Genomic DNA, 23,011 nt, shown 5'->3' with positions numbered 1-23,011 from the left:
TGATTGATTAGTACACATGCGTGTACAATTCACCCGTTGTAACGTACTTCAAATGAACGTAACTTTTTCGTTACAAATCCAATTCAGGTCTAACTCGCACTCACATGTTCGTAACAATGAGTGCTATTAATTATGATAGCGAGAAAAATAATTTAAAGTTGCATAATCACATCCATGTCACTTTGCCAACAAGGGCATAAATGTTAATTCACATACTCGGGGAGAATTTGCGTAGGAAATTAGGGACGGGTCATCACATTAAAATGTTCATAAAATTAAATTAAGATAATTTACATAATTTTTTTTTAAAGTTACTTTTAGAAAACAATTATCCTAAGCTCATTTTTAATAATCTATGGCAAAAAATAGCTCAAAAGGATGAAAACAAAAAAATTATTTATGAGTTAAAACTTAAATAGATATTTTAAGTTTTAATAGATATCTTAGCGTGGTGCATTACCCCCTTCCCGCTTTATCATCCACCGCTGTCCCCACACACCTCAATACCACCGTCCAATCAAACAACACGAATCCAAAACAACGGTCCAGATTTCCGACCCTACAGTCGCATCACACATCATCCTTGCCTTTATGCTCCTCGAATATTTGATCTCCCTCATTTCTCCGAATATAAAATCCACCTGAGCCTCTCGCGGAAGGCTCTCTATCCTCTTATCTCTTTTTTCACTCTCCAAGGCTCGAAGAGTCTCTTTTTTCACTCTCCAAATCTCGAAGAGTCTCTCTTTTCTCTTCTAATTTCCCCGGCGTAGAGACACCAGCGAAGCTAGGGTTCCGGCGAGGATGGTGGTTCTTCTCTCAACCCTCGCGACGGAGATTGTGATCCCCGTCGCCGCCGTCGTGGGGATCGTGTTCTCGCTCGTCCAGTGGTACCTGGTCTCGCGCGTGAAGGTCACGCCCGAGCGCCAAGTGCCGCCGTCCGGCCCCAACAGTAACAAGAATGGCTACAATGACAACCTAATTGAGGAGGAGGAAGGCTTGAATGACCAAAACGTCGTCACTAAGTGCGCTGAGATACAGAACGCTATCTCTGAAGGTAGAGCTTAAATTTCTGAGCTTGGTTTAGATCTTTTGAGGTTTTTGTTAGATCTGGTGGTTCTCTTGGATTTTTGACAGTGTTAAGATATTTTTGTTACCTCCAACAGTGCAGGAGCTTTAGACTGTTTGTTTGTTTGCTCAGAAACCGCACGAAATGAAAGGAAAATTCATAATTTACAGCTCTTAGCTAGCGTTTGGTTGCTGAGAAACAAGGAGAAATTGGACGGAAAAATAATTAGTAGTTCAATTCAATTGTCAGTTTAAACTTAGTTTGAGTGCTCAAAATCGACTCTAATAAAAGATAAAATTTGTCATTGCAATTTCTCGGCAGCCAAACAATGTTAAAGATGAATGGATATCCACGGAATTCTAGGGTTTATGTTAGCTCAAGTTTTGAGCTTTGGATTGCATATCTGACTCTGAGTTGGGTCTTCTTCAAGGTTTGCTTTTGCGTTTTGTTAAACAGATTGTTTAATTTTTTTAATGTTTATTTTAATTATCCAGATCTAGTTTTATACTGGGAAGAAAATCCTAATACTAATAATACAGCTTTATCTTCTCAATCTTGGTGTTATTGTGATAAATGGCAGTTAATAATTTTGTCCTATGTCAATAGTCATTTGCTTTTTTGGGTGTTATCTTTAGGGTTTAGGGACGTGCTACCACACATCCTATTTTACTTTTCACACACTTTGATCATTTATATCCGTTGATTTTCTTTAATTCATTTGATCCGACGGTCGAAAATTAAAAAGGTATGTAAGAAGTAAAATAGAATGTGTGGATATCACACTCCTATCTTTATTGTTACTAGCAGAGTGCTCATATTTTGTGTATGTGAATAATCGCTCACCTTCTCCCACGTTTTCCTCAAGTACAACTGTTTCAGTTCATTCAAACTATCAAAAAAATATTATGATTTCACTTATATGTATGAAAAAAATAATGGCGGAACAATTTCTTTTAATAACTGTCATATTTTTATCTTATGTAAATATTTTGATACAAAATTACTATTTTGCCTTTCTTATGTAAATATTGTGTATAAAAGTAAGACAAAGTAAAATAAAAAAAAGCAAAAAGTTCAAAAGATATAAAATTACTATTTTATCCTCCTCATGTCAACCTATACCCACACCCCTATCTTTATTGTTACTAGCAGAGAGCCTATATTTTGTGTATGTAAACAATCGCCCACGTTCTTCTCAAGTACAACTATTTCAGTTCATTTAAACTATCCAAAAAATATCATGATTTCACTTATATGTATGAAAAAAATAATGGTGGAACAATTTCATTTACTAACTGCCATATTTTTATCTTATGTAAATATTTTGCCGTTCTTATATAAATATTGTGTATAAAAGTGAGACAATAAAAAAATAAGGCAAAAAGTTCAAAAGATATAAAATTACTATTTTACCTTTCTCATGTCAATCATGTGGATAAAAAATGAGGGTAAAATAGGAAAAATAGGAACAAAAAGTTGACAAGCCCTTAATAAACCCTTAATTAATAAAATAGATTAGTATGTGCACAGCACGTGTCTTGCAAGTGAGCAATATCTTGTAGCATGTCGTTGGGCATCTTACAGTATAAAATTGAGGTTATTTTTATTTTCTTGTGGGTACTGTGTTGTTGTCGGGAGCATAATTTATTTGATTTTTGTTTATGAAGTAAAGTTCTCATCTTTTTTTTTTTCCTGATTTGAATTATTATACAAAGTTACGTGGCGAGTTACATTATTTTTCCTGCAATTTAGCAATTTGGCAGCAGCATAGATCTCGAACTTTTGGTATTTAGCATGTTAATGCAGTTGAACAAAGTATGCGTTTTAAGGATGGTATTCTCACTATTTAAAGTATAGATCACAAACGAAATACATATGTCATGAATGGTGGAACATATCATAAAATTTAACAGAACACGCAGTTATGTGAGTCGACATGATAATGTATAAAATGAGAAGTTGGGTTTGTGCATCGATTTGATTAGTAACTTGAGAACAACATTGAACATGGAGCGATGTACTACTATTTTTACTTTTCTAGCACTGATAGAGTGAGACACTACTGGTTCCAGCTTTTTGGTCCTTTACCGTTTTTATTTTTTTGGTTTTTCGAGTTCGGGTTTATTTAGATGTTCATAATCCAAGTGTATGCTCAGACGGTGTTATGCTTTTCGAAAATAAGGTATTTCTAGATATGTTAATACTGCAGGCAGATTTTATTAGCTTTTTATATAGTCTCCATTTTATTAATAAGCTCTGTATGCATGGCTGTACAGGTTCAACATCCTTTCTTTTCACTATGTATCAGTATGTTGGGGTCTTCATGGTTGTCTTTGCAATTCTGATCTTCCTCTTCCTTGGGTCTGTGGAGGGTTTCAGCACAAAGAGCCAGCCCTGCACGTATGATGCCAAAAAGACCTGCAAGCCAGCACTTGCAACTGCAATTTTCAGCACTGTAGCTTTTGTACTTGGTGGTATTACCTCTGTTCTGTCCGGTTTTCTTGGCATGAAAATTGCCACTTATGCCAATGCTAGGACAACATTGGAAGCCAGAAAAGGTGTTGGGAAGGCCTTTATTACTGCATTTAGGTCTGGTGCGGTTATGGGTTTTCTCCTTGCCGCAAATGGTCTTTTGGTACTTTTCATTACTATCAATCTCTTTAAGCTGTACTATGGTGATGACTGGGAAGGACTTTTTGAGTCCATTACTGGCTATGGTCTCGGTGGATCATCCATGGCTCTCTTCGGGAGAGTCGGTGGTGGTATCTATACCAAGGCGGCTGATGTTGGGGCTGACCTGGTAGGAAAAGTTGAAAGAAACATTCCTGAAGATGACCCAAGAAACCCAGCTGTAAGCGATATCAATTTTACTCTTAAATTTTGTTCTTGGGATATAATAATGGGGTTTTGACATTCAAGTTTTTGGTTTTAACTTTCAGGTGATTGCTGACAATGTTGGTGACAATGTTGGGGATATTGCTGGTATGGGATCTGATCTTTTTGGCTCATATGCCGAATCATCTTGTGCTGCCCTGGTTGTTGCTTCCATTTCCTCATTTGGAATCAACCATGAGTTCACCTCTATGTTGTATCCTCTCCTTGTCAGTTCTGTTGGCATCATTGTTTGTTTAATCACAACCCTTTTTGCCACCGATTTCTTTGAGATCAAGGCTGTCAAGGAAATTGAACCAGCTTTGAAAAAGCAGCTTATCATCTCCACTGTTCTCATGACTATTGGAATTGCAATTGTAAGCTGGATTGCTCTGCCATCATCCTTCACAATTTTCAATTTTGGAGTTCAGAAAGTTGTTAAAAACTGGTAAGTTCTGTGTAAGTTCAGACACGTGTTTCCTTTAATTGCCAAACCACAAAATTAAGGTTTATTTTATTACTAGCGCTTGGTCTATCAAGTTGTAATTACTCTTGATTTGTTTATGTTGAGTACCATGGATGAGCTATCAATTGAGTTGGCGTGTTGTTTGTCATTGATGTAATTTGGCTTTGCAGGCAGTTGTTCTTGTGTGTGGCTGTTGGTCTTTGGGCTGGACTCATTATTGGGTTCGTCACCGAGTATTATACTAGCAATGCATACAGGTGCTAAATATACTAGACAATACTGCCCCTTTTTACTACTTTCACTTCCCGTCTTGACTCATCCTTTTATGTTGTTCACAGCCCGGTGCAAGATGTTGCTGATTCCTGCAGGACTGGTGCTGCTACCAATGTTATCTTTGGGCTTGCTCTGGGATACAAATCAGTCATCATTCCAATTTTTGCTATTGCAGTCAGTATTTACGTTAGTTTTAGCTTTGCTGCTATGTATGGCATTGCAGTGGCTGCACTTGGGATGCTGAGCACCATTGCTACCGGGTTGGCCATTGATGCTTATGGGCCCATCAGTGACAATGCCGGAGGCATTGCTGAAATGGCTGGCATGAGCCATAGAATCCGTGAGAGAACTGATGCTCTAGATGCTGCTGGGAATACCACTGCAGCTATTGGAAAGGTATAATTGATGTACTTTCAGAGTGTACCGTGCCTTTTACCTTTTACCTTTTACCTTCAGTGTGAATTAGATGCCGGTTTGCTTCTGTTTGGCCTGTTTCTGAAGTTGAAAAACACACCAATAACATAGTATACTGTTTTTGTTTTCTCAAAAAAAAAGTATGCCCTTGTGTTTTGAAAGTTGACTGCAAAGTCCTACAGTTAAATTTGATTCTATATTTTGCCACCGTTATTGGCAGTTCTAGTTATTCAGGAACTTGATCAGCTAATACTGCCATATTTAGGATAACGGTCTTTGTTTATTACTGCTTCGTGTTTGTTTTCCTTTGGCTCGTCTTTATGGAACCTACTTTTACAGTGCTTAGCTTACTCAAAATGCCCTCCTATGAGAGAGATGATGTGCTTGGATGTTTCTATTTTTTTCCTGACTTCACAGTGAAAGGGTCTTTCTGATTGATCAATGAATTATTTTATTGTAGGGATTTGCCATTGGATCTGCTGCTCTGGTGTCTTTGGCTCTTTTTGGCGCCTTTGTGAGTCGTGCAGCAATCTCAACCGTTGATGTCTTAACCCCAAAGGTCTTTATTGGACTTATCGTGGGTGCAATGCTTCCTTACTGGTTCTCTGCCATGACCATGAAGAGTGTGGGAAGTGCAGCGCTAAAAATGGTTGAGGAAGTCCGCAGGCAGTTCAATACCATTCCAGGTCTTATGGAGGGTACTGCTAAGCCCGATTATGCTACCTGCGTCAAGATCTCCACTGATGCATCCATCAAGGAGATGATTCCACCAGGTGCCCTTGTCATTCTTACACCTCTCATTGTTGGAACATTCTTCGGCGTGGAGACCCTATCCGGTGTCCTGGCTGGTTCCCTTGTTTCCGGCGTGCAGGTATTGTTGAACTTCAATGACTAGGCATATTTATGATTGCTGGTTTATTTATTTCCAGTAATCAATATGAAATTTCGGAATCAACTGATTTGACTACATTTGTTTGTCTATCAGATAGCAATATCTGCTTCTAACACTGGCGGTGCATGGGACAATGCTAAGAAGTACATTGAGGTAAACATTTGATTCTTTTTTCTAGGTCGTGTTTCTCCTCCCCATGTTGGAAGAGGTCCTAAGTTTCCCGTTGATCAGTTGTTTAAATTTTGAAACATATCATTTCGTTAGTTTGGTTTTTTTTGGGTTTGGATTTCAGGCTGGTGCTTCAGAGCATGCAAGGAGCCTTGGGCCGAAGGGTTCAGACCCACACAAGGCAGCAGTGATTGGTGACACCATTGGAGACCCACTCAAGGACACCTCAGGGCCATCACTCAACATCCTCATTAAGCTCATGGCGGTGGAGTCCCTCGTGTTTGCTCCCTTCTTCGCCACTCACGGAGGCCTACTTTTCAAGATCTTTTGAGGAGGGAAGAGGGAAGAAGTGTTTGATGACCGTTGTATGAGGGGGAAAATGGCCTTATATATCATTTTGTTCGATTTTTGGTCGGCGGAGGTTTTATTAACTTTTGTTTGTACCAGTATCCCTCTTCCCTCCTCCGTCCTTAGCCAGTGTTTCAGTTAAATTGCCAACTCTGAGAATTAATGACGAAAATTAGATGTACCGAAATGAAATGTTGTATGAAATTAGGGTTCGAGCTTGAACCCTAAATTTCAATTTTTTCCCCAAATTATGGTAGCAACTGGCGACGTTGGGAATCATCGATTTTAATTACGATTTTAACACTATTTGTATATGGTAATTAACTCAAACTGGTTGGCGTTGTGTTGAACGTGGATAATACACAAAAAAAAATTGCATAATTTCGTAAGTTTTTTCTCTTTCTCGAAGAAAGATTAGACAAAATATTCACCTTTGTTTTTTGTTTGGTAATAAACCTATTGAATTTCAGCTATCTGAAGTTCTGAACTCTATTTTTCTATTTTTCAAGTCACGTTTCATTTTTGCAGAAGATTAGACTAATCAAATATGAGTGAGGTATCTAATCGTGCGCAAAGAATTGACCTACATATTATTTTGTAAATACGGTCAGGCGGTATAGATCGTAAAAGAACATGGAGTGAACCACAACTAGTCTCAATTTCCTGTAAAAAAATTAGAATCGCTCTCTTAAGGGAACATACCTCAGAAATATAATACGTGAAGGATAGATAATACATAGCACTCGCTAGTGTTAGTCTATGTACTCACCGTCTAGTTTAGTCTAATAAAAAAAAAAAAAAAAAAACGATAGGTGTTCACTTTCTAGTTTACTTATTTTATTTTATTTTATATTTTATTTTAAACAAACGATATTATCTACACTAAGAAGAGGTGGTGATGTTTCATGTTGAACAGCTTCTTTTTCGGTTTGTTTTGAGTTCAACAGGATTGGGCAATGTTAGTGACTACTTGTATTTCTGTGTACATTATCGATGTTGTTAATTATTCAAATGGGTATTTGAACACTGCACGCGCGTTTGTGGATGCATTGATATGCAACTGTGCGACAGGTTCGTATACTTTTCTTGAATTCATGGCAATTAGGGAAAACCTGCACCCTACGGAAATGAACATTTTTGCGTGGTGCATTAACACTAACATTGTCTCTTTTTTCAGTTATTTTCAGGTTATATGACTCAGACTGTAATGGAAAGGTGTCCTTCAATGATGTATTAGAAGTGCTGCGTGATTTGTCGGGTTCATTCCTTTTTGACGAGAAAAGAGAGGTAAAATCATGTTTTTACCCGTTCATTTAGTAATAGCATCGCAGGAGAAGGGTTAATGATTTAAAAGAATAGAGAATTGGATGGAGACCTCAGTCATAGAATGCAAGCTCGATGGATGAAATGGAAGAGTGCATCGGGTGTGTTGTGCAACCGACGTATGCCACTAAAGCTCAAGGGAAAATTTTATAGGATGACAATAAGGTCGGCAATGCTTTATGGCATGGAATGTTGGGCGGTGAAGCAACATGTACACAAAATGAGTGTAACGGAAATGAGAATGCTTCGTTGGATTTATGGACACACAAGAAAGGACAAGATTAGCAATGAGGAATCCGAGGCAAAATAGGAGTAGCCGAAATTGAAGATAAGATGAGAGAGAATTGGTTAAGGTGGTTTGGACATGTGAAACAAAGACCTACAAATGCTCCAATGACAAATGCGAGTACGAGACAGACGCCCAAGGCCAAAGGGGTAGAGGAAAACTTAGGAAGACTTGGAAAGAGACTAAGAAAAGATTTGGACTAGTTGGATCTAACAGAAGACATGGCACAAAACCAAACGCAATGACGTTCTAGGATTCATACAGTCGACCCCACTTAGTGGGATAAGGCTTTGTTGTTGTATTTGTCATCCATATCTAACCTTATGATTGTAGCACTTCGTTGAAATGTTGTGCAGGAGCAAATCATTAACTTCCCTTGTGTTCTATGTTCACTTCGGTCCTTCAAATGCAGAATGTGTTGGCCCAAGTCTTGCAAGAAGCAGGTTATACAACGGAATCTTCTTTGATATCAGATGACTTCGTTAAGGTATTCTATATTTTACTGTCATATGTTTCCTGTGAAAGAATTATCATATTGAGAAGGGGCTAGACCGCGTGTACGCTTGCTGCCTTATATCTTTCTCAGGACTTCGTTAGGATTTTAATGATGGCAGACTTGATATAATTGTTGTTTATGTAATATTTTTCGCCCGTCAAACACTACGGAGGACATATGATACCTTTCGAAGCATCAGTGCAACTCTCAGACAACTTTTCCAGTTCAAGCATCTTCGGCTTATCCTGAACGTTTTCCCTTGAATTGTTTGAAAGTCGTTTATCTGATTACGAAAGTATAAAAAATATTGCATTACAGATGCCCAGACAGTAGGCCGCTAGCTAAGTAACCGTGGATGTAACATATCGTAGAAATTCTTATGTTTTTGGATCAAACATGTTACGGACGCCTACATTGTAAAGTTGAAGATAGTTTTCAGCCGTACCTTTTACATGCTAAACCCTGTGCTCATTTATGATACAGAGCAGGGATCGTCCGTAAGAGTCTGCATTTATGTTAACTTTAGAAATTTTCATTAGGCGTTTAACGTGTTTGGTTACTTGTTTGTATCTGATGCAGGTTCTTGGTAGTTGTGGTCTAAAAATGCAGTTGGAAGTGCCAATCGACTTAGTGGTTTTCTCATGGTTCGATTTTCCTCTTGTTGTACCAATTGAAGGTGAAGTTTGAAGTGGAGGGTAGACTTTCCCTGCTCCACAAATTAGAAGAAAGTCGATCAACTTCTTATTCCCTGTTTCAAAATTCAATAAAACATAGAGTAGAAACATTGTCGTCATGGAGCTTTGACTTCTCCTTAATCAATGCTTTGCAATCTCAAAACGACAACCAGTTGCCCCAGATGGATCGATCATAATAGAAACAGGTACCACATTTGCACGCTTAACAAGTGATGACGATGAGACCTCAAACATAAATTGATTTGATTTCAAATTCGAATGTTGATACTTCACTAGAAAATTGAGCATAACAAAACCAAAGGGCAGCCTCTGCTTTAGAACTTACGCTTGGATTTTGCTGAAATTTCCTCCCAATAAGAATGGACGGCAAATTTAGAGAAAAGGACACTCTGCAACTGCTTTGCAACTTCCTCCCTCGCTGTATTGCAATTCTCACGTAAGCATCGATAGGCCATAAAACACTTCAAACACCGCCATCTTTCTCACAAGTGAAACAAAAGCATCTTCTTTAACCAACACCTCCCCCCCCCCCCCCCCCCCAAAAAAAAAAAAAAATTCACTTTCTTCTCCTTTCCATAACCCGAGCTCAGAGAAGGACGAGATAAGAGAGCCCTATGGAGAATGTGGTCAGAAATCGAAAGCCCTGATATTATTGACAAATTCTAATAATTCCAAGGAAAGCATTATTCTGAGATTACCTCAAGTAATTTACGCAATGGAAATTGTTACGCCGAAGGAGCTTTCAAGAATCAAGTGTGCAAGAGCAAGCACTAGTGAGGAAGGAATTGACAATGGTTCTACACTAATGCACCAAAGGATAGGAAAGAAAAGAGAATCGCAACAACTCATATATTTTATGCATTTATACCATTCATTTCTAGTTTCTTTGTGATGTTTTTGAGTTAAACTGGTTGCATTTCACCCTATTTTGTATCAGTATGCAGTTACATGTGTTTAGGATCAATTTGAGGACAAAAGAAGTGAAACACACCATTTTTAGGGTTGACCCATATTCAAACATGGAAAGAAGTTTAACGGCCTGTTTTGAAGCCCAAATAAAGAATCCACAACGAATCTGGCTTGTTAGAAGACTAGGAACAAAATGGGAAAGGAATTGGGATATCTAGCCTAATTTGGAGGTGGCAAATAAGGCAAAAATTTGCAAAATAAAGGCTAAGTTGCTGGGATCACTTTGGAATATCTTGCAGCCCCATTTAGCATATAAATACTAGGATTTCAAATCACTTTTACACAAGCCCCCTTGGGGGTCGCCCAGAGGTCTCTCTCTTATCTTTCTTTGGCCTTCCAGAAACAAAAATCCTATTTCCTTTCGCCATCCGCTGCCACTGAAGAAACCATGCAGTTACGCTGTTCTTGAAGGATTTTCACATCAGAATTGCTTCAAGGGGTTTCTTCTATGAACTTTAATTTCACTCATGTTGTTCTTGATATTTATATATTTTGTAATCATGTTGTATAATTAAGTTCATAGCTGGGGAATTCGATGCAGCCTTGCAAACCTACTTCATGTTATTAAGTTAAAGTATTCAAATTACCAATCTGTGTTCTTGTTTCATTCATTGATCTTATAGTATAATTTGTTTGTTAATCTTATAGCACGTTTACGTAACCGTAATGAAAAGAGGAGGAATTGAATTGAGGAGGAGTTGGAATGAGGAGAAGTCAAAATCGGATTCCTGTTGAAATTGTTTACTTAAATGTTCTGGAATCGGAATAGAATTTCATAAAGCTGTTTACTAATTCAGCAGAATCGGAATATAAACCATTATGATTACTAAAATGCCCTTATCCCAAATCAAATATGTATTAATGCTAGCCAAGATAGTGTAAGCCACCATGATTTGCATATATACTGATGATGCACCTACTGATGCTGCACCAATGAATATATATTTATTTAAACAAAAAATAACTCAACCCCAAACCAATCTTATCTTTCTCTTCCCGAAAAGCTCACTCCTCACCGCCACCTCTCACTATCTCAAACCATTCCATTATAATTCAAGTTATTTATTTCAAGTCTTGAGCATTTGATGTCAAATAAACTCCACTGTAAGTCCCTCATTCCTTCTTTCTCTTCTTCCTACTCTCTCTCTCTCTCTCTCTCTCTCTCTCTCTCTCTCTCTCTCTCTCTCTCTAACCCTGCGCATTTTGATTTCAAAATTTTCCTGGGGAAACATAGAGATATGGCAGAAAGTGGGAGTAGTGGGTTTGGGTTGCGTCCCTGGGCATGGGTGGTTGCAATGTTGGAGGAGGGAGTAGCAGTGGACATTATCGTTGGACAACAGCAGGTGGATCTTCTATGTTAATGCAAAGGGTAGTGCTAGAATTTTAAAAATAAAGTGAGGATATAAGCGAAAGAAAATTTGTATTCCAGATTCCCCACAGCAGGCGGAATTGAAATACCTCATAGATCTTAGGAGTCCAATTCCTCCAAAAGAAGGAACTGAATTCCAAAATTTTTGTGGGTCCCTCCACTTTTTCAATTCTTCCAGATTTAGTAAACACTGGAGTAGTCCATAATCGTAATTCAATTCCACATTTTGATTCCGATTATAGGTACGTAAATGCGCCCTTAATGTTTGATCACCATTAGGGCTGCTTATGAATTATTTGATCACCATTAGGGTTTCATTCACCGATTTTATAGTACACATCATGCTTAATCTTGGTAGACATGTGAATAAATGAAAAAACTGCTATGCATACATCCTGTCATGTGATTTCTTTGGTTCTTTGAAGTTTTCTTGTTCTTAATGGATTCTTATTTGGTAATCTAAGTTGAACATCACAATTAGGTTGCAGATTATGAGTACTTGGTCACAAGCACACATCAAATGGATGATCATAAATAAGTAAAACGAACCCTAGTTGCAGATTGGAGAGTTGAATACGTTAATTTTCATGGAATTGACTTGTAATGGTGAAATCAGTATCCCTAGTTCCATTCCCATTTTTTCTGAATCAACCTATCATTTATTTTTATCTTTCTTGCATTTTTAAGTTATTTTAGTTTCCAATTGGAAAATCTAAATTCAGTTTGCATTTTCATTGTTTAGTTAGGGTTCTCATAAAGCTAGTAATTTGTAAAGTTCTAATCAGTCATTGTGATTCAACATCTTTACTTGTGTTATTATACTATTCTTATATTTGCACTTGAAAGGAACACAACAAATCGACTCGGTGCAATTTGGAGACCGTCAAGTGGTTAAAAACCATTGCCGGATTCAAGGACTTTGGGTGCAGAAAAGGCAAAGAAGAAAACGCTACTGCTTGGTGGTTGTTCAAGAGGCAAGGTTCTCAATGTCCCCGGTAAGGGGAAGACTGTAGAGTGCACTGGTGAAGTCGAAGAACTAGACGACCGACGGTTCTTGAAGAAGAAACTGAAACTATGAAGCACGAAATTTTGGATGTTGCAGAAGAAATAAGTTGATGAAGGAGAAATGTCAGCAGTTTCGGATGCTAAAAATTGAGCCCAGATATTTCACAGCAATAGAACTCAAGTCTGTCGATGGAAACACGAGTATCTACTCTTCACAGGTAAATTTATGCAAAATCCTGATAACATAACATACATTCTTGGTTTTAACTGTAAGTTTGTAACAAAATTTCATTATTTCTCAGAACTCATATGCTGAAATGTTTGGCTGACTGATTTCGATGCATTTGATGGACAAACAGGAGGAAAGAATAGGAGCTAGTTTGTCAGATATTTTACGCCAAGATCTACATCCATCTCTTGTATAAACTAAATAGATGATTCCATCAATATGTAATCCCAGAAGGTATTTGTAACCACCGTGCTCAAATGTCCTCTCTATTATTATAGACAACCATTCTGTTTTTCTTGGCTATAAATTCACTGTTATATCATAATTAAACAGATAATAATCTGTATTTAAATTGTTCTAACAGCTGCATATTAAACATTTACTCTTCTATTAAAGAGGCTCACAGAAATGCAAAAATGTGTTCATAGATATGCTTTCCAATATCAAATTAAATTTCCCCCTCATGTCTAGGGAAAGGCTCAAGTACATGTACATAAATAAACAAAAAAGAGTACAAAGGATCAAAGTTTCACCTGTTTCAGCTTGTAAAGTGAATGGTGAAGGAGGTATACATAAATCTTATATTTCCCCTCTGTAACCACCGGATCCAAAATAATCCCTCCTAGAGCTGGCAATTGCCATGCTTTTCTGTTGCTCTAGTTTGGGGCAATCTTTGATACGATGACCAAGACCGCCACAGTAAGCACAACCCTTGACCCCGCTTGCATTTGTAATTGCATCCACATCTTCCATTGGATCATTAAGCTCAGCCAAAACGGGTGGAATCCTTTGTTTTGCCTCTTGCAGGAGGTGTTTCAAATCAAGAAGTGTCGTTTCTGTTTGATTCTTGTTTATAAAAGTTGTTGCTATTCCAGTCTTGCCACATCTTCCTGTTCGTCCAATCCTGTGGACGTAGTTTTCAATTTCTGGTGGCATGTCATAATTAATGACATGTTGAATGTCAGGAAAATCCAAACCCTTTGAGGCAACATCAGTGGCAACCAAAACATCTTTCTTCCCTGCCTTAAAAGAAGAAATGGCATACTCTCTCTCTTCCTGATCCTTCCCTCCATGTATGGCCACTGCTTCCACTCCTTTTAACAGAAGATACTCATGAATATCATCCACATCAGCTTTGTTTTCACAAAATATTAGAACAGGAGGTGGGGTCTTTTGTAGACATTCAAGAAGGTAAACGATCTTGGCCTCTTGCTTCACATACTCAACCTCTTGAATCACATCAAGATTTGCTGCTCCAGCTCTTCCCACATTTACCGTTACAGGCTTTACTAAAGCACTTCTAGCAAAGTTCTGAATTTTTGCGGGCATGGTGGCTGAAAATAGGAGTGTTTGTCGTTGAGCTTTAAAGTGGTCAAAAACTTCTCTTATGTCATCCTCAAAGCCCAAATCTACCAATCTATCGGCCTCGTCCAAAGTTAAATATCTGCAAATAAAAGTAGTGTAAGTCTACGAAGCCCAGTAAAAGTTTCTCCAAATAAAAAAATTGTGTGCATTGGGCTCACAGCCAGAATCTTAATTTAAACCTAGGAATTAGGATGCCTCAAAAGTAAAAACAGCCAAATTACACAACTGTATCGAAAGTTCAAAACATAAATGTATAGGCAGAAGCAAGAAAATGCACAAACACTTGTTACTGGACCACAAACAATAACATAAGCATTCTTAATATCATTGGGTAATCACTCGAAAACTAAACTCCTCATAATTCAATTGCATCAATGTATGAGCTTCATGGTAAGGACTACAAAAAATTCAGAGTCAAAATTAGATCAAATCATTAGGGATCCAGTTATGTGCCCCGCAAAAAGCAGTGTTTGTTCAATATCATTATTCTAGTAGCTATACGTAACATTTATAGAATTGCAGACGGAACACCTCAAGATAATGACTTTTTAAGAGTTTTTATAATGGCATTCCTTACCTGCAACTATCGAGGTTCATTTTTTTCTTTGCCAGCATATCCTTCAACCTCCCAGGAGTAGCAACAACTATATGGACACCTTTTTTCACAATTTCCAACTGCGAACGCATATCCACTCCACCAATACAAAGCAAAGGCCTTATTTCTGGATATCCAGCCTCTCTCATAGGAAGCAGAAACTCTTCCACCACTTCATAAGTCTGCCTTGCAAGCTCCCTTGACGGGCAAATAATCAATCCAAAAGGCCCTTCACCTTGATTAATTGGCATCATAATCTCCTCCTGCAATGCTATCATAATCAATGGCAACACAAAAACCAATGTCTTTCCTGAACCTGTAAACGCAATACCAATCATGTCCCTCCCTGTTAAAATCACCGGAAGACCTTGCACCTGAATGGGGGTTGGCTGAACAATCCCCTTGGTTTTCAACATCTTCAGAATTGGTTCAGGAAATCTCATATCCTTAAAATTCTTAATGGGTGGTGGAATATCATCACCGCTAACTATGATGTGCCACTGCCTTCGAATAAAATCACATTGCTGGCTAGACATCCGCCTTATATTCAATGGGGGCTTCCAACCAGTCAGTAAAGGCTCCGTGTAAGTGATTCCCTTTGCCAATTCACGAACTGACATGAGGGTTTTGCGATCTGATAAGTGCTCGATCATTTCCTTCTCTTGTTGCAAAATCTCCTCAGTTGGAGTAATCTCAGGAGCGTCACGCTTCAACTGTGATGCTTTTACAAGAAGGCTAGGTTTTGCTTCAGCAAGCTTTGATTTCTCCAACTCTTCCTCAAGTCCGGATGACTTCCCCTTCCGTTGAAGAATCTTCTGAGCCTCCATTGCTCGTCGCTTCGCCACTGGAACATACTCAGAATAATCATCTTCTTCTTCCATGGTTCAAGTTCCTGCAGTCCAACAAAATTCTACAGCAATTATTGAATAGTATTAAATTGAAGAAAGCAAAGAAAAACACACACACACACACACACACACACAAACAACCAACAACAACAACACAACAAACAACTCAACAATCTTAATACCAAAACTAATGAAATGGCGAGGGCAACATAGAAATTAGGGTTACATCAGCAGAAGAAGAAGGTGACAGAAAACTTACAGTTACAGCAGTAGAAGAAGAACGATAGGGAGCCTCACCCGGCCGATATCCCGCGGTTTAGCTCGAGTTTTGGTGAGTCCGCGAAAAATGAGAGCGGGTTTGGTGAATGCAGAGTCGAAGCTTTGAAGATCCAAATGAGGGGTTTTCTTATTTTGCTGAAACAGGGTTGGTTTGCATCCTATCTCCACCGTTTATTAAATCGTACGGTTGGTATTGAAGGACTTGACAATATTGTGCACGATTCGTTAACACCGCACAAAAAGTTTAATGTCCGAATTAAGGCTTAAAATGAACTTCTAATTTAGTCTTTGAATTATCACATGAGTGAAAATCAGGTCTCTAAACTTTTTTTTTTTTCCTTCAGAAAAATTAATCTTGAATTATAAAAATATGTCAATTACATCCCTAGTATTAGATTTGAAGCTACTCTATTCAATTTTCAGCCAATTTAAGAGTCATGTTAGTTGCATGTGATACACTAAAGGTGGGCATAAAAACCGTGGAATTGCGAAACTGGATCGAACCATAACAAAATAAATAGTAAAAAACAATGTTGACAAAAAATAGTCAACGTAGGTTCAAGAACTGAAGCGAACCTTTCATTCCAGTTTTGGTTCCGATTTTCATGTTAGTAGAACCACTCAGAACTGAACCGTAAATATAAATAGTTAATTAAATTTAATAGTTGTATACAGGTGCTACTAAATGAGTGGTGAAAACCAAACTAGTTTCACCTAGTGCAACTTCATGGGAGCATTTCTCAATTAGGTCTTTCACTTGCACGGTTCATGTCACATCCCGACTCGGGATGTCCACTGGACTCTGAATCGAGTTGTGCTAGCAAACACTCGTAGGGTGTTGAAGTCATAAAGTGTAGTGAGGTGGAAAATGTAAATAACTTTAAACCTAAAGTGCCTAAATGGAAGAGTGCACATGTGAGCGGGATTGAACCCAATTCACACATGATGTCAGAGCACAAGTAAAGTACAGTAAAAGTAGAAGAGAATTATACCATCAAGGGTAATCTCCTATTCCAACATTTGCCAAGAATCCTCGTCGGCACGAAAGCTCTGCCATTATTCCAACACATGCTGACACACGAGTTCATGCAGAAATATTCTGACATGAACAGGATTGTGTGCAACAAATATACGCTCTAATACTACAATCACGCGAAGACTAGCGCTATGCGCAATAAATATGAGTCCTAATTGCCTTTAGCAATCTAGGACAGGACTGGCACTTACAATGGATCCAAAGTGAGCGTACGGTGTGATGTGCACATACACATGAAAGATTGGCCTTGGTTGAGGCGAGTACTAACACCGGTGCAGCAAACGATGAGCAAATAACATAAATATAGTCATGCAATGGTAAATCGATAATTCAATAACCCTAGTTAGTGAAATGCTATTCATAACCGTAAATACCATTAAAGAATCCATACTACTACGCATACCTATGTGCCCTGTAGGACATCATATAATTGCAAGGATTCCATCAACACGTTAATTTTTATATACGTTACCCTAATCTAGGTGCAACGTAGAAAATTCTTTACCAAATATATAAATGGAAACTAACAAGTATACATATACTATATAAAAGAAAAAACCCACTCACAATTACTTGCGATGTCACATCCGTTCGAGCTAGTAAAGCCCGAGTCTCTGATAGTAATCGCACCTAAGCATAATGTTGGGACCCATTAGTAAAACTCCACTAAGGCAATTAAATTTGGAAAAACGAAGTGGGGCTTTGGAATCAGGGCATTTGATAGGAGCATATTCATGCGACTTAAATGGCTTGTTCTCGTGCATTTACGTTATGTTTCTCTAGTTATTTTAGTCCTTTATGCTTCTTTTGTGTGTTTTCAGGTTCTAAGGGCTTAGGGAGCAAGAAAGTGCATTTTGAGGCTATTTGGAGCATTTTTGGGCATGGATTGGATAGCTTATCCATGGAGCTAAGATGATGGACGAATTTGAAGGCCTTGTATGCTCTTTGAGACATAAAACAAAGGGCCTAGCCCAATCAAACAAACCTTTGAGCCATGCAAAACCTCTAGCCCAATCAAACAATGCATCACAAACCCAAAACCATCAAGAAACCATCCTTTGCCATGCCTTCCACATCAATTCCAGCTTGTCTTCATCATTGCAGCCTCTTTGCCCTTTTATTTATGCTTTAAACCTATTTCCTTTCCCTAAATTGCAGCCACAATCCACACCTTTCCAACCTAGCTGCACCCTACATACATTAATTAGTCATTCTTTTCATATTGCACTCACATGCATTCACATGCATTTCAAGAACCAAAACAACATTGTGCCGTGCCTTCCCTTGCCATTTTCAGTCATCACACTTCATCATTACACCACCATTCATTCATTAATCCACATGCACACTCACCCATCCTCTCTAATCCGTGCATCTCACCTTGCATTTCACATGTATTCCATCTTTTAATTTAATCACATGCACATTCAAACAAACACAATCATTTCAGCCATTTAATCATTCAACCATGCTTTCCCATTTCATTACAAATTGCACATGCATTCACACCCCTTTAATCCACATGCATACACATGCATCACAACCCCAAAACCATCAAGAAACTTTCCTTGCCGTGAGTTCCCTCCCTTTCCAGCTTTTCCCTTTGCATTTTCAGATTTCCACCCACATGCACTCCCACTCTTTAATCACATGCACTCCCATCATAATTCCACCACCAATTCAGCCACAAAACATTATCATTGCACCACATTCAACCACTCCACATCCCTCACCAAGAAATCATTCAACACATGCATCCATAATCATTTCTTCATCCTTGCCGTGGGTTCCTATCCCATTTCAGATTGTCATTCCATCATTGCACATGCATCTACAAACAATTCAGCCAACACATGCACTTTAATCATCCACCACATATTCCCTTACACACTCCACCTAGCCGTGCACATTCATACACTTCCATTTTCCATATTTTCCCCCATCTTGGCAGATTTCACATGCACACACATGCAATTCCAGCTTTCACATGCTTTCCTAGCTATTTTTCATCATTAACCATCCACATGCATGCTTAAACAAACAACCATATACACCTCCATTCCTCCTATAAAAACCCTTGCATTCTCATTCATACACACCTCAATTCACTCATTCATACACTCTTCCATATTCACTCATCCATTGCAGAAATGTAGACCATAAACCACCCTTGCCGTGACTCTCCCTTACAATCCAAACACCATCCTTCCATCTCCACAACTCCTCTTCCATTCCTCCACCACTCCCCAAACCATTCACACCATCAAACTATCCTTAGACCTTGTGCTACAACGAAGAGGAAGATAAGAGTGCCTAAACGTTCATACAATTCAAGTTTGAGTTGTTGGAATGTTTAGGTGTTTCTTTGATTTCTATGTTTAATTTCAATACTCTTTGTTTTGTACGAATGAGGCATGGAAGAGAAGAGGGCCTAAACGTTCATACAATTCAAGTTTGAGTTGTTGGAATGTTTAGGTGTTTCTTTGATTCTCTTTGTTTTGTATCATAAGGAACTAAACCCCCCTTGGCTAGGGGGGATTCGAAGTATATGTTTATGCTTGCGTTTTGATTTGATTACTTCTAATTGCGTTTCATAAGTTGTGGATTCAATTTGTTTAACTATTTGATTGATAACTTATTTATGTATGTTTATTAAGAGTGCACACTTAATTTTCATGCATGAATATGACGCTAGAATATAAGTGAGTTTCACCTAATAGTTACGAACTTATATTCACAAGTAGTGGAGGTTGCTTATAAACAATCGCGTTAAATGAATTCTTGGCAAGAGTATCATGCATTCATAGTTACAAATGCCTCGTCAACACTTATAATTTTCATAGAGCGTAATGATTCTTGCTTGTATCTCTATTATGCAATCATGTAGGGGACTTGTGGGGAATGTTTTGGATTGTCGTATGCAATCATCCAATTCAATAACGTTAGGAAGATTTGAAGGTTAATTAGTGCATCACGGTTAACTTGGGGAGTTGAGAATTAATGATTTATTGAAACGCAATTGGAAATCATTTTATTATGCAAGTATAACATATGTGGAGATGAACCCCGTAGCTAACTTTCCATTCATTCCATTCCATCAATTTGTTCATTATTTTCTTGTTTTTGTTTTCATGTTTAATTTAACTTGTTGTTCAATTATGTTAAACATGTGGAACTAATTTCTTTTTAGTTAGAGGCGAATTTGAAGCCATGAACATATGTTGGTTATGATTTGATTTACTCCAGTTATGAATTCATGAACTTTAGATGTGGGTTACTTTTCTGTTTTGATTAAGAACTTGTTTATGTATGTGGGTTGAGGGTCGACACTTAATTTGCATGCCTAAACTTGATGCTAGGATATAAGGGAATTTCACCTAATCGTTATGAACTTATATTCATGAGTAGTAAAGATTGCTAGTCACGATTGTGTTTAGTAAACCCTAGGCTGGATTAACATGCGTATTCCATAGTTATGAATGCCTAGTCGATGTTTATGATTTCCGTTGAACTTAATGATCTTTGTTAAATGTCTCTATCATGCGTATTCCATGGTTAGGGACTTTGATTAGGAATGCTTTGGATTGTCGTATGCAATCATCCAATCCAATGAATCTAGGGAAATCTGAAAGTTAATTTAAGCGGACCTAATTAACTTGGAGCATTGTCATTCATCGTTTATTGAAGTCATAACTGGGAGTCAAATTATATGCTTATGTTCACGTGTGGATAAGGAACCCTCTAACTAGTTTTTCATCATTCTATTCCATCAATTTCGTTTGTACAATCTGTTTTGTTTCCAAGTTTTTGTTTTGTTTTTAATTTCATCCAAAACCAATCCCCTATTTCTTTTAAAGTGTTAGATTAGTTAGAAATACATTTAGTTTGTGTTTATAAGTGTTTTTGATTCATTTTGTTTCCCAAATTCGTCCAAAGTACTCAAGGTGCTCAAAACTGCTCAGAAAGTGTTTTTTTAGGCAGTTTCGAGTGCTTTGGGTACTGTTTGAGTCTTTTGGTTTGTTTTAGTGTTTTAAAGTTTAGTTTAGCAATATTTGAGTCTAGTATAGTATTTTATTTTGTGTTTTTACGTTTTTGAGTCAAATCCAAGTGATTAACAATCCCTTCTAATCCCCGGTCCAGAACGATCCCTAGTTATACATATACTACAATTTGACGAAAAGAGGGTTTAATTTGTGTGCGTATAAATCCCGCATCAGCATTGAAATAAGCTAAGGAGGGTCCCGGTAAATTTTGTAAAAAGCCAACGGAAAAGTTAACGGTCAACCATAAAACGTTAACCGAGCTGGCCTGACGGTCAACTTTGTTAAAACTTTGAAATTTCACTAAATGGATGTCAAAAATGGACTCGGGGTGTCAAGATTAGCCTAGAAGGGTATCCGAGAGAATTCCAAAAAAGTCAACACAAAGAATATTCCTAGAACATTCTAAGCCCATTTCAAAAATGGGCCGAACTTGGGTTAAGAGTTTATGGGCCAAAGGCTTGGATTACGTTCTGGGCCGGGCTTGGGCTTAAGGCCTTTTTTTTTTCACATCTTCTCCGCCCACTGGTTTCTACGAAAGGAAAGCCGAAAGTTCACCGACTCCGATCGACTGCACAACTGAACCAACCCTAGCAACTTAATATACCAAATTGAAGCTTAATAGATGAGGAATCAAAGTATACCATTACAACTCCCGACTGTGGTTGGGGTAGGCCAAAAAATACCTGCAAGTCTCTTGAGTTCGCAGAAAAAATCTGGGAAACTTCCTATCACATCCCAGCTCGGGCCTCCACCATATCTCGGGCTCGACTCCACCATAGCACGATATTGTCCACTTTGGGCCCCGACCAAACCTTCACGGTTTTGTTTCTAGGAACTCGCACGAGAACTTCCCAGTGGGTCACCTATCTTGGGATTGCTTTTGTGTGAACTCACTTAACTTCGGAGTTCCTAAGGAACCCAAAGCCAGTGAGCTCCCAAAAGGCCTCGTGCTAGGTAGAGATGGGAATATACATATAAGGCTTATAGGATCCACACCCCTGGGTATGTGGGATGTTACAATCCACCCCCCTTAGGGGCCCGACGTCTTCGTCGGCACACATCCGGCCAGGGATTGGCTCTGATACCAGATTATAACATCTCGACCCAGGCCCCTACCACATCCCGAGCTCGACTCCACCATAACACGATATTGTCCTCTTTGGCCCCGACCACGCCCTCACGGTTTTGTTTCTAGGAACTCACACGAGAACTTCCCAGTGCGTCAACCATCTTGGGATTGCTGTCGCACAAACTCGTTTTACTTCGGAGTTCCTACAGAACCCGAAGCCAGTGAGCTCCCAAAAGACTTCGTGCTAGGTAGAGATTGGAATATACATATAAGGGTTACATCATCCACACCCTTGGGCGATGTGGGATGTTACACTTCCTGATGTTGTTTTAGGCCTTACCTTTCGTCGAAGACAACGAGAACTCGCCGGAATTCGTCAGGAGAAGAAAAACGTGTACAATGTTCTGTCACTATCAAGATTCAAGGATTGTGGCATGGGTTTGAGAAAATGAATGAAGTGGTGATGGTGGTATGGTGCGACGGAGGTGATAGAGTTTGCCGCAGCGACGAGGTGTGGGGTCTTAGTTTACTGAGAAGGAGAGAGGATCCTAAGTTAGAGAGAGTTGTGAGAGATGAGAGAGTTTGAGTGAGGGGGTGAAGTCACAACAAAGGGTTGGTTGAGTAAAGAGAGAGAGTGATAATTGAGTGAAAGACCGCGAAATTGGGAGACACAGAAGAGAAGAAGAAGTATAGGGTGTGGGCCCCACGTGGCACACAGCTTAAAGTCACCAATGAAAATACAGAAAAAATATCTCCCGTAATGTGAATTTACCAAAACGCCCATCACACTCCGTAGTTTGTAAAATCTTCGTCGTAACTCCAATTTCAGTTCTGCTTACGCCTATGTGTTCGTATCGTCGAATACTTTAAGAATACAATAAAGTAATAGCCCATACGGGTCATGAA

General features: G+C 38.6%; 3 protein-coding genes across 3 annotated transcripts; 2 read left to right on the top strand and 1 right to left on the bottom strand.

Annotated features, from left to right (window-relative positions):
- The first annotated feature begins 682 nt into the window (after positions 1 to 682).
- On the top strand, positions 683 to 6,777 carry LOC137738959 (pyrophosphate-energized vacuolar membrane proton pump-like). Its single transcript, XM_068478428.1, has 8 exons — positions 683 to 1,054; positions 3,343 to 3,917; positions 4,006 to 4,385; positions 4,574 to 4,660; positions 4,742 to 5,072; positions 5,551 to 5,961; positions 6,076 to 6,135; positions 6,275 to 6,777. Exons 1-8 carry the CDS (start codon positions 802 to 804, stop codon positions 6,479 to 6,481), a joined length of 2,304 nt encoding a protein of 767 aa, XP_068334529.1. The 5' UTR covers positions 683 to 801; the 3' UTR covers positions 6,482 to 6,777.
- Positions 6,778 to 7,454: 677 nt separating this feature from the next.
- On the top strand, positions 7,455 to 9,290 carry LOC137740654 (uncharacterized). The gene is made up of 4 exons (XM_068480489.1): positions 7,455 to 7,569; positions 7,676 to 7,785; positions 8,520 to 8,594; positions 9,183 to 9,290. The coding sequence occupies exons 1-4, from the start codon at positions 7,455 to 7,457 to the stop codon at positions 9,288 to 9,290; spliced, it is 408 nt and encodes a 135-aa protein (XP_068336590.1).
- A 3,989-nt stretch (positions 9,291 to 13,279) lies between these two features.
- LOC137739616 (DEAD-box ATP-dependent RNA helicase 35) lies at positions 13,280 to 16,076 on the bottom strand. The gene is made up of 3 exons (XM_068479246.1): positions 15,938 to 16,076; positions 14,813 to 15,722; positions 13,280 to 14,314 (listed from the first exon to the last, which is right to left on the bottom strand). The coding sequence occupies exons 2-3, from the start codon at positions 15,709 to 15,711 to the stop codon at positions 13,450 to 13,452; spliced, it is 1,764 nt and encodes a 587-aa protein (XP_068335347.1). The 5' UTR covers positions 15,712 to 15,722; positions 15,938 to 16,076; the 3' UTR covers positions 13,280 to 13,449.
- Positions 16,077 to 23,011: the final 6,935 nt, after the last annotated feature.

Source organism: Pyrus communis, chromosome 7 (genome assembly GCF_963583255.1).
Source record: "Pyrus communis chromosome 7, drPyrComm1.1, whole genome shotgun sequence".
NCBI classification, from domain to species: Eukaryota; Viridiplantae; Streptophyta; class Magnoliopsida; order Rosales; family Rosaceae; genus Pyrus; species Pyrus communis.
The sequence above is the reverse complement of the archived record's forward strand: the minus strand, read 5'-3'. Positions and strand labels throughout refer to the sequence as shown.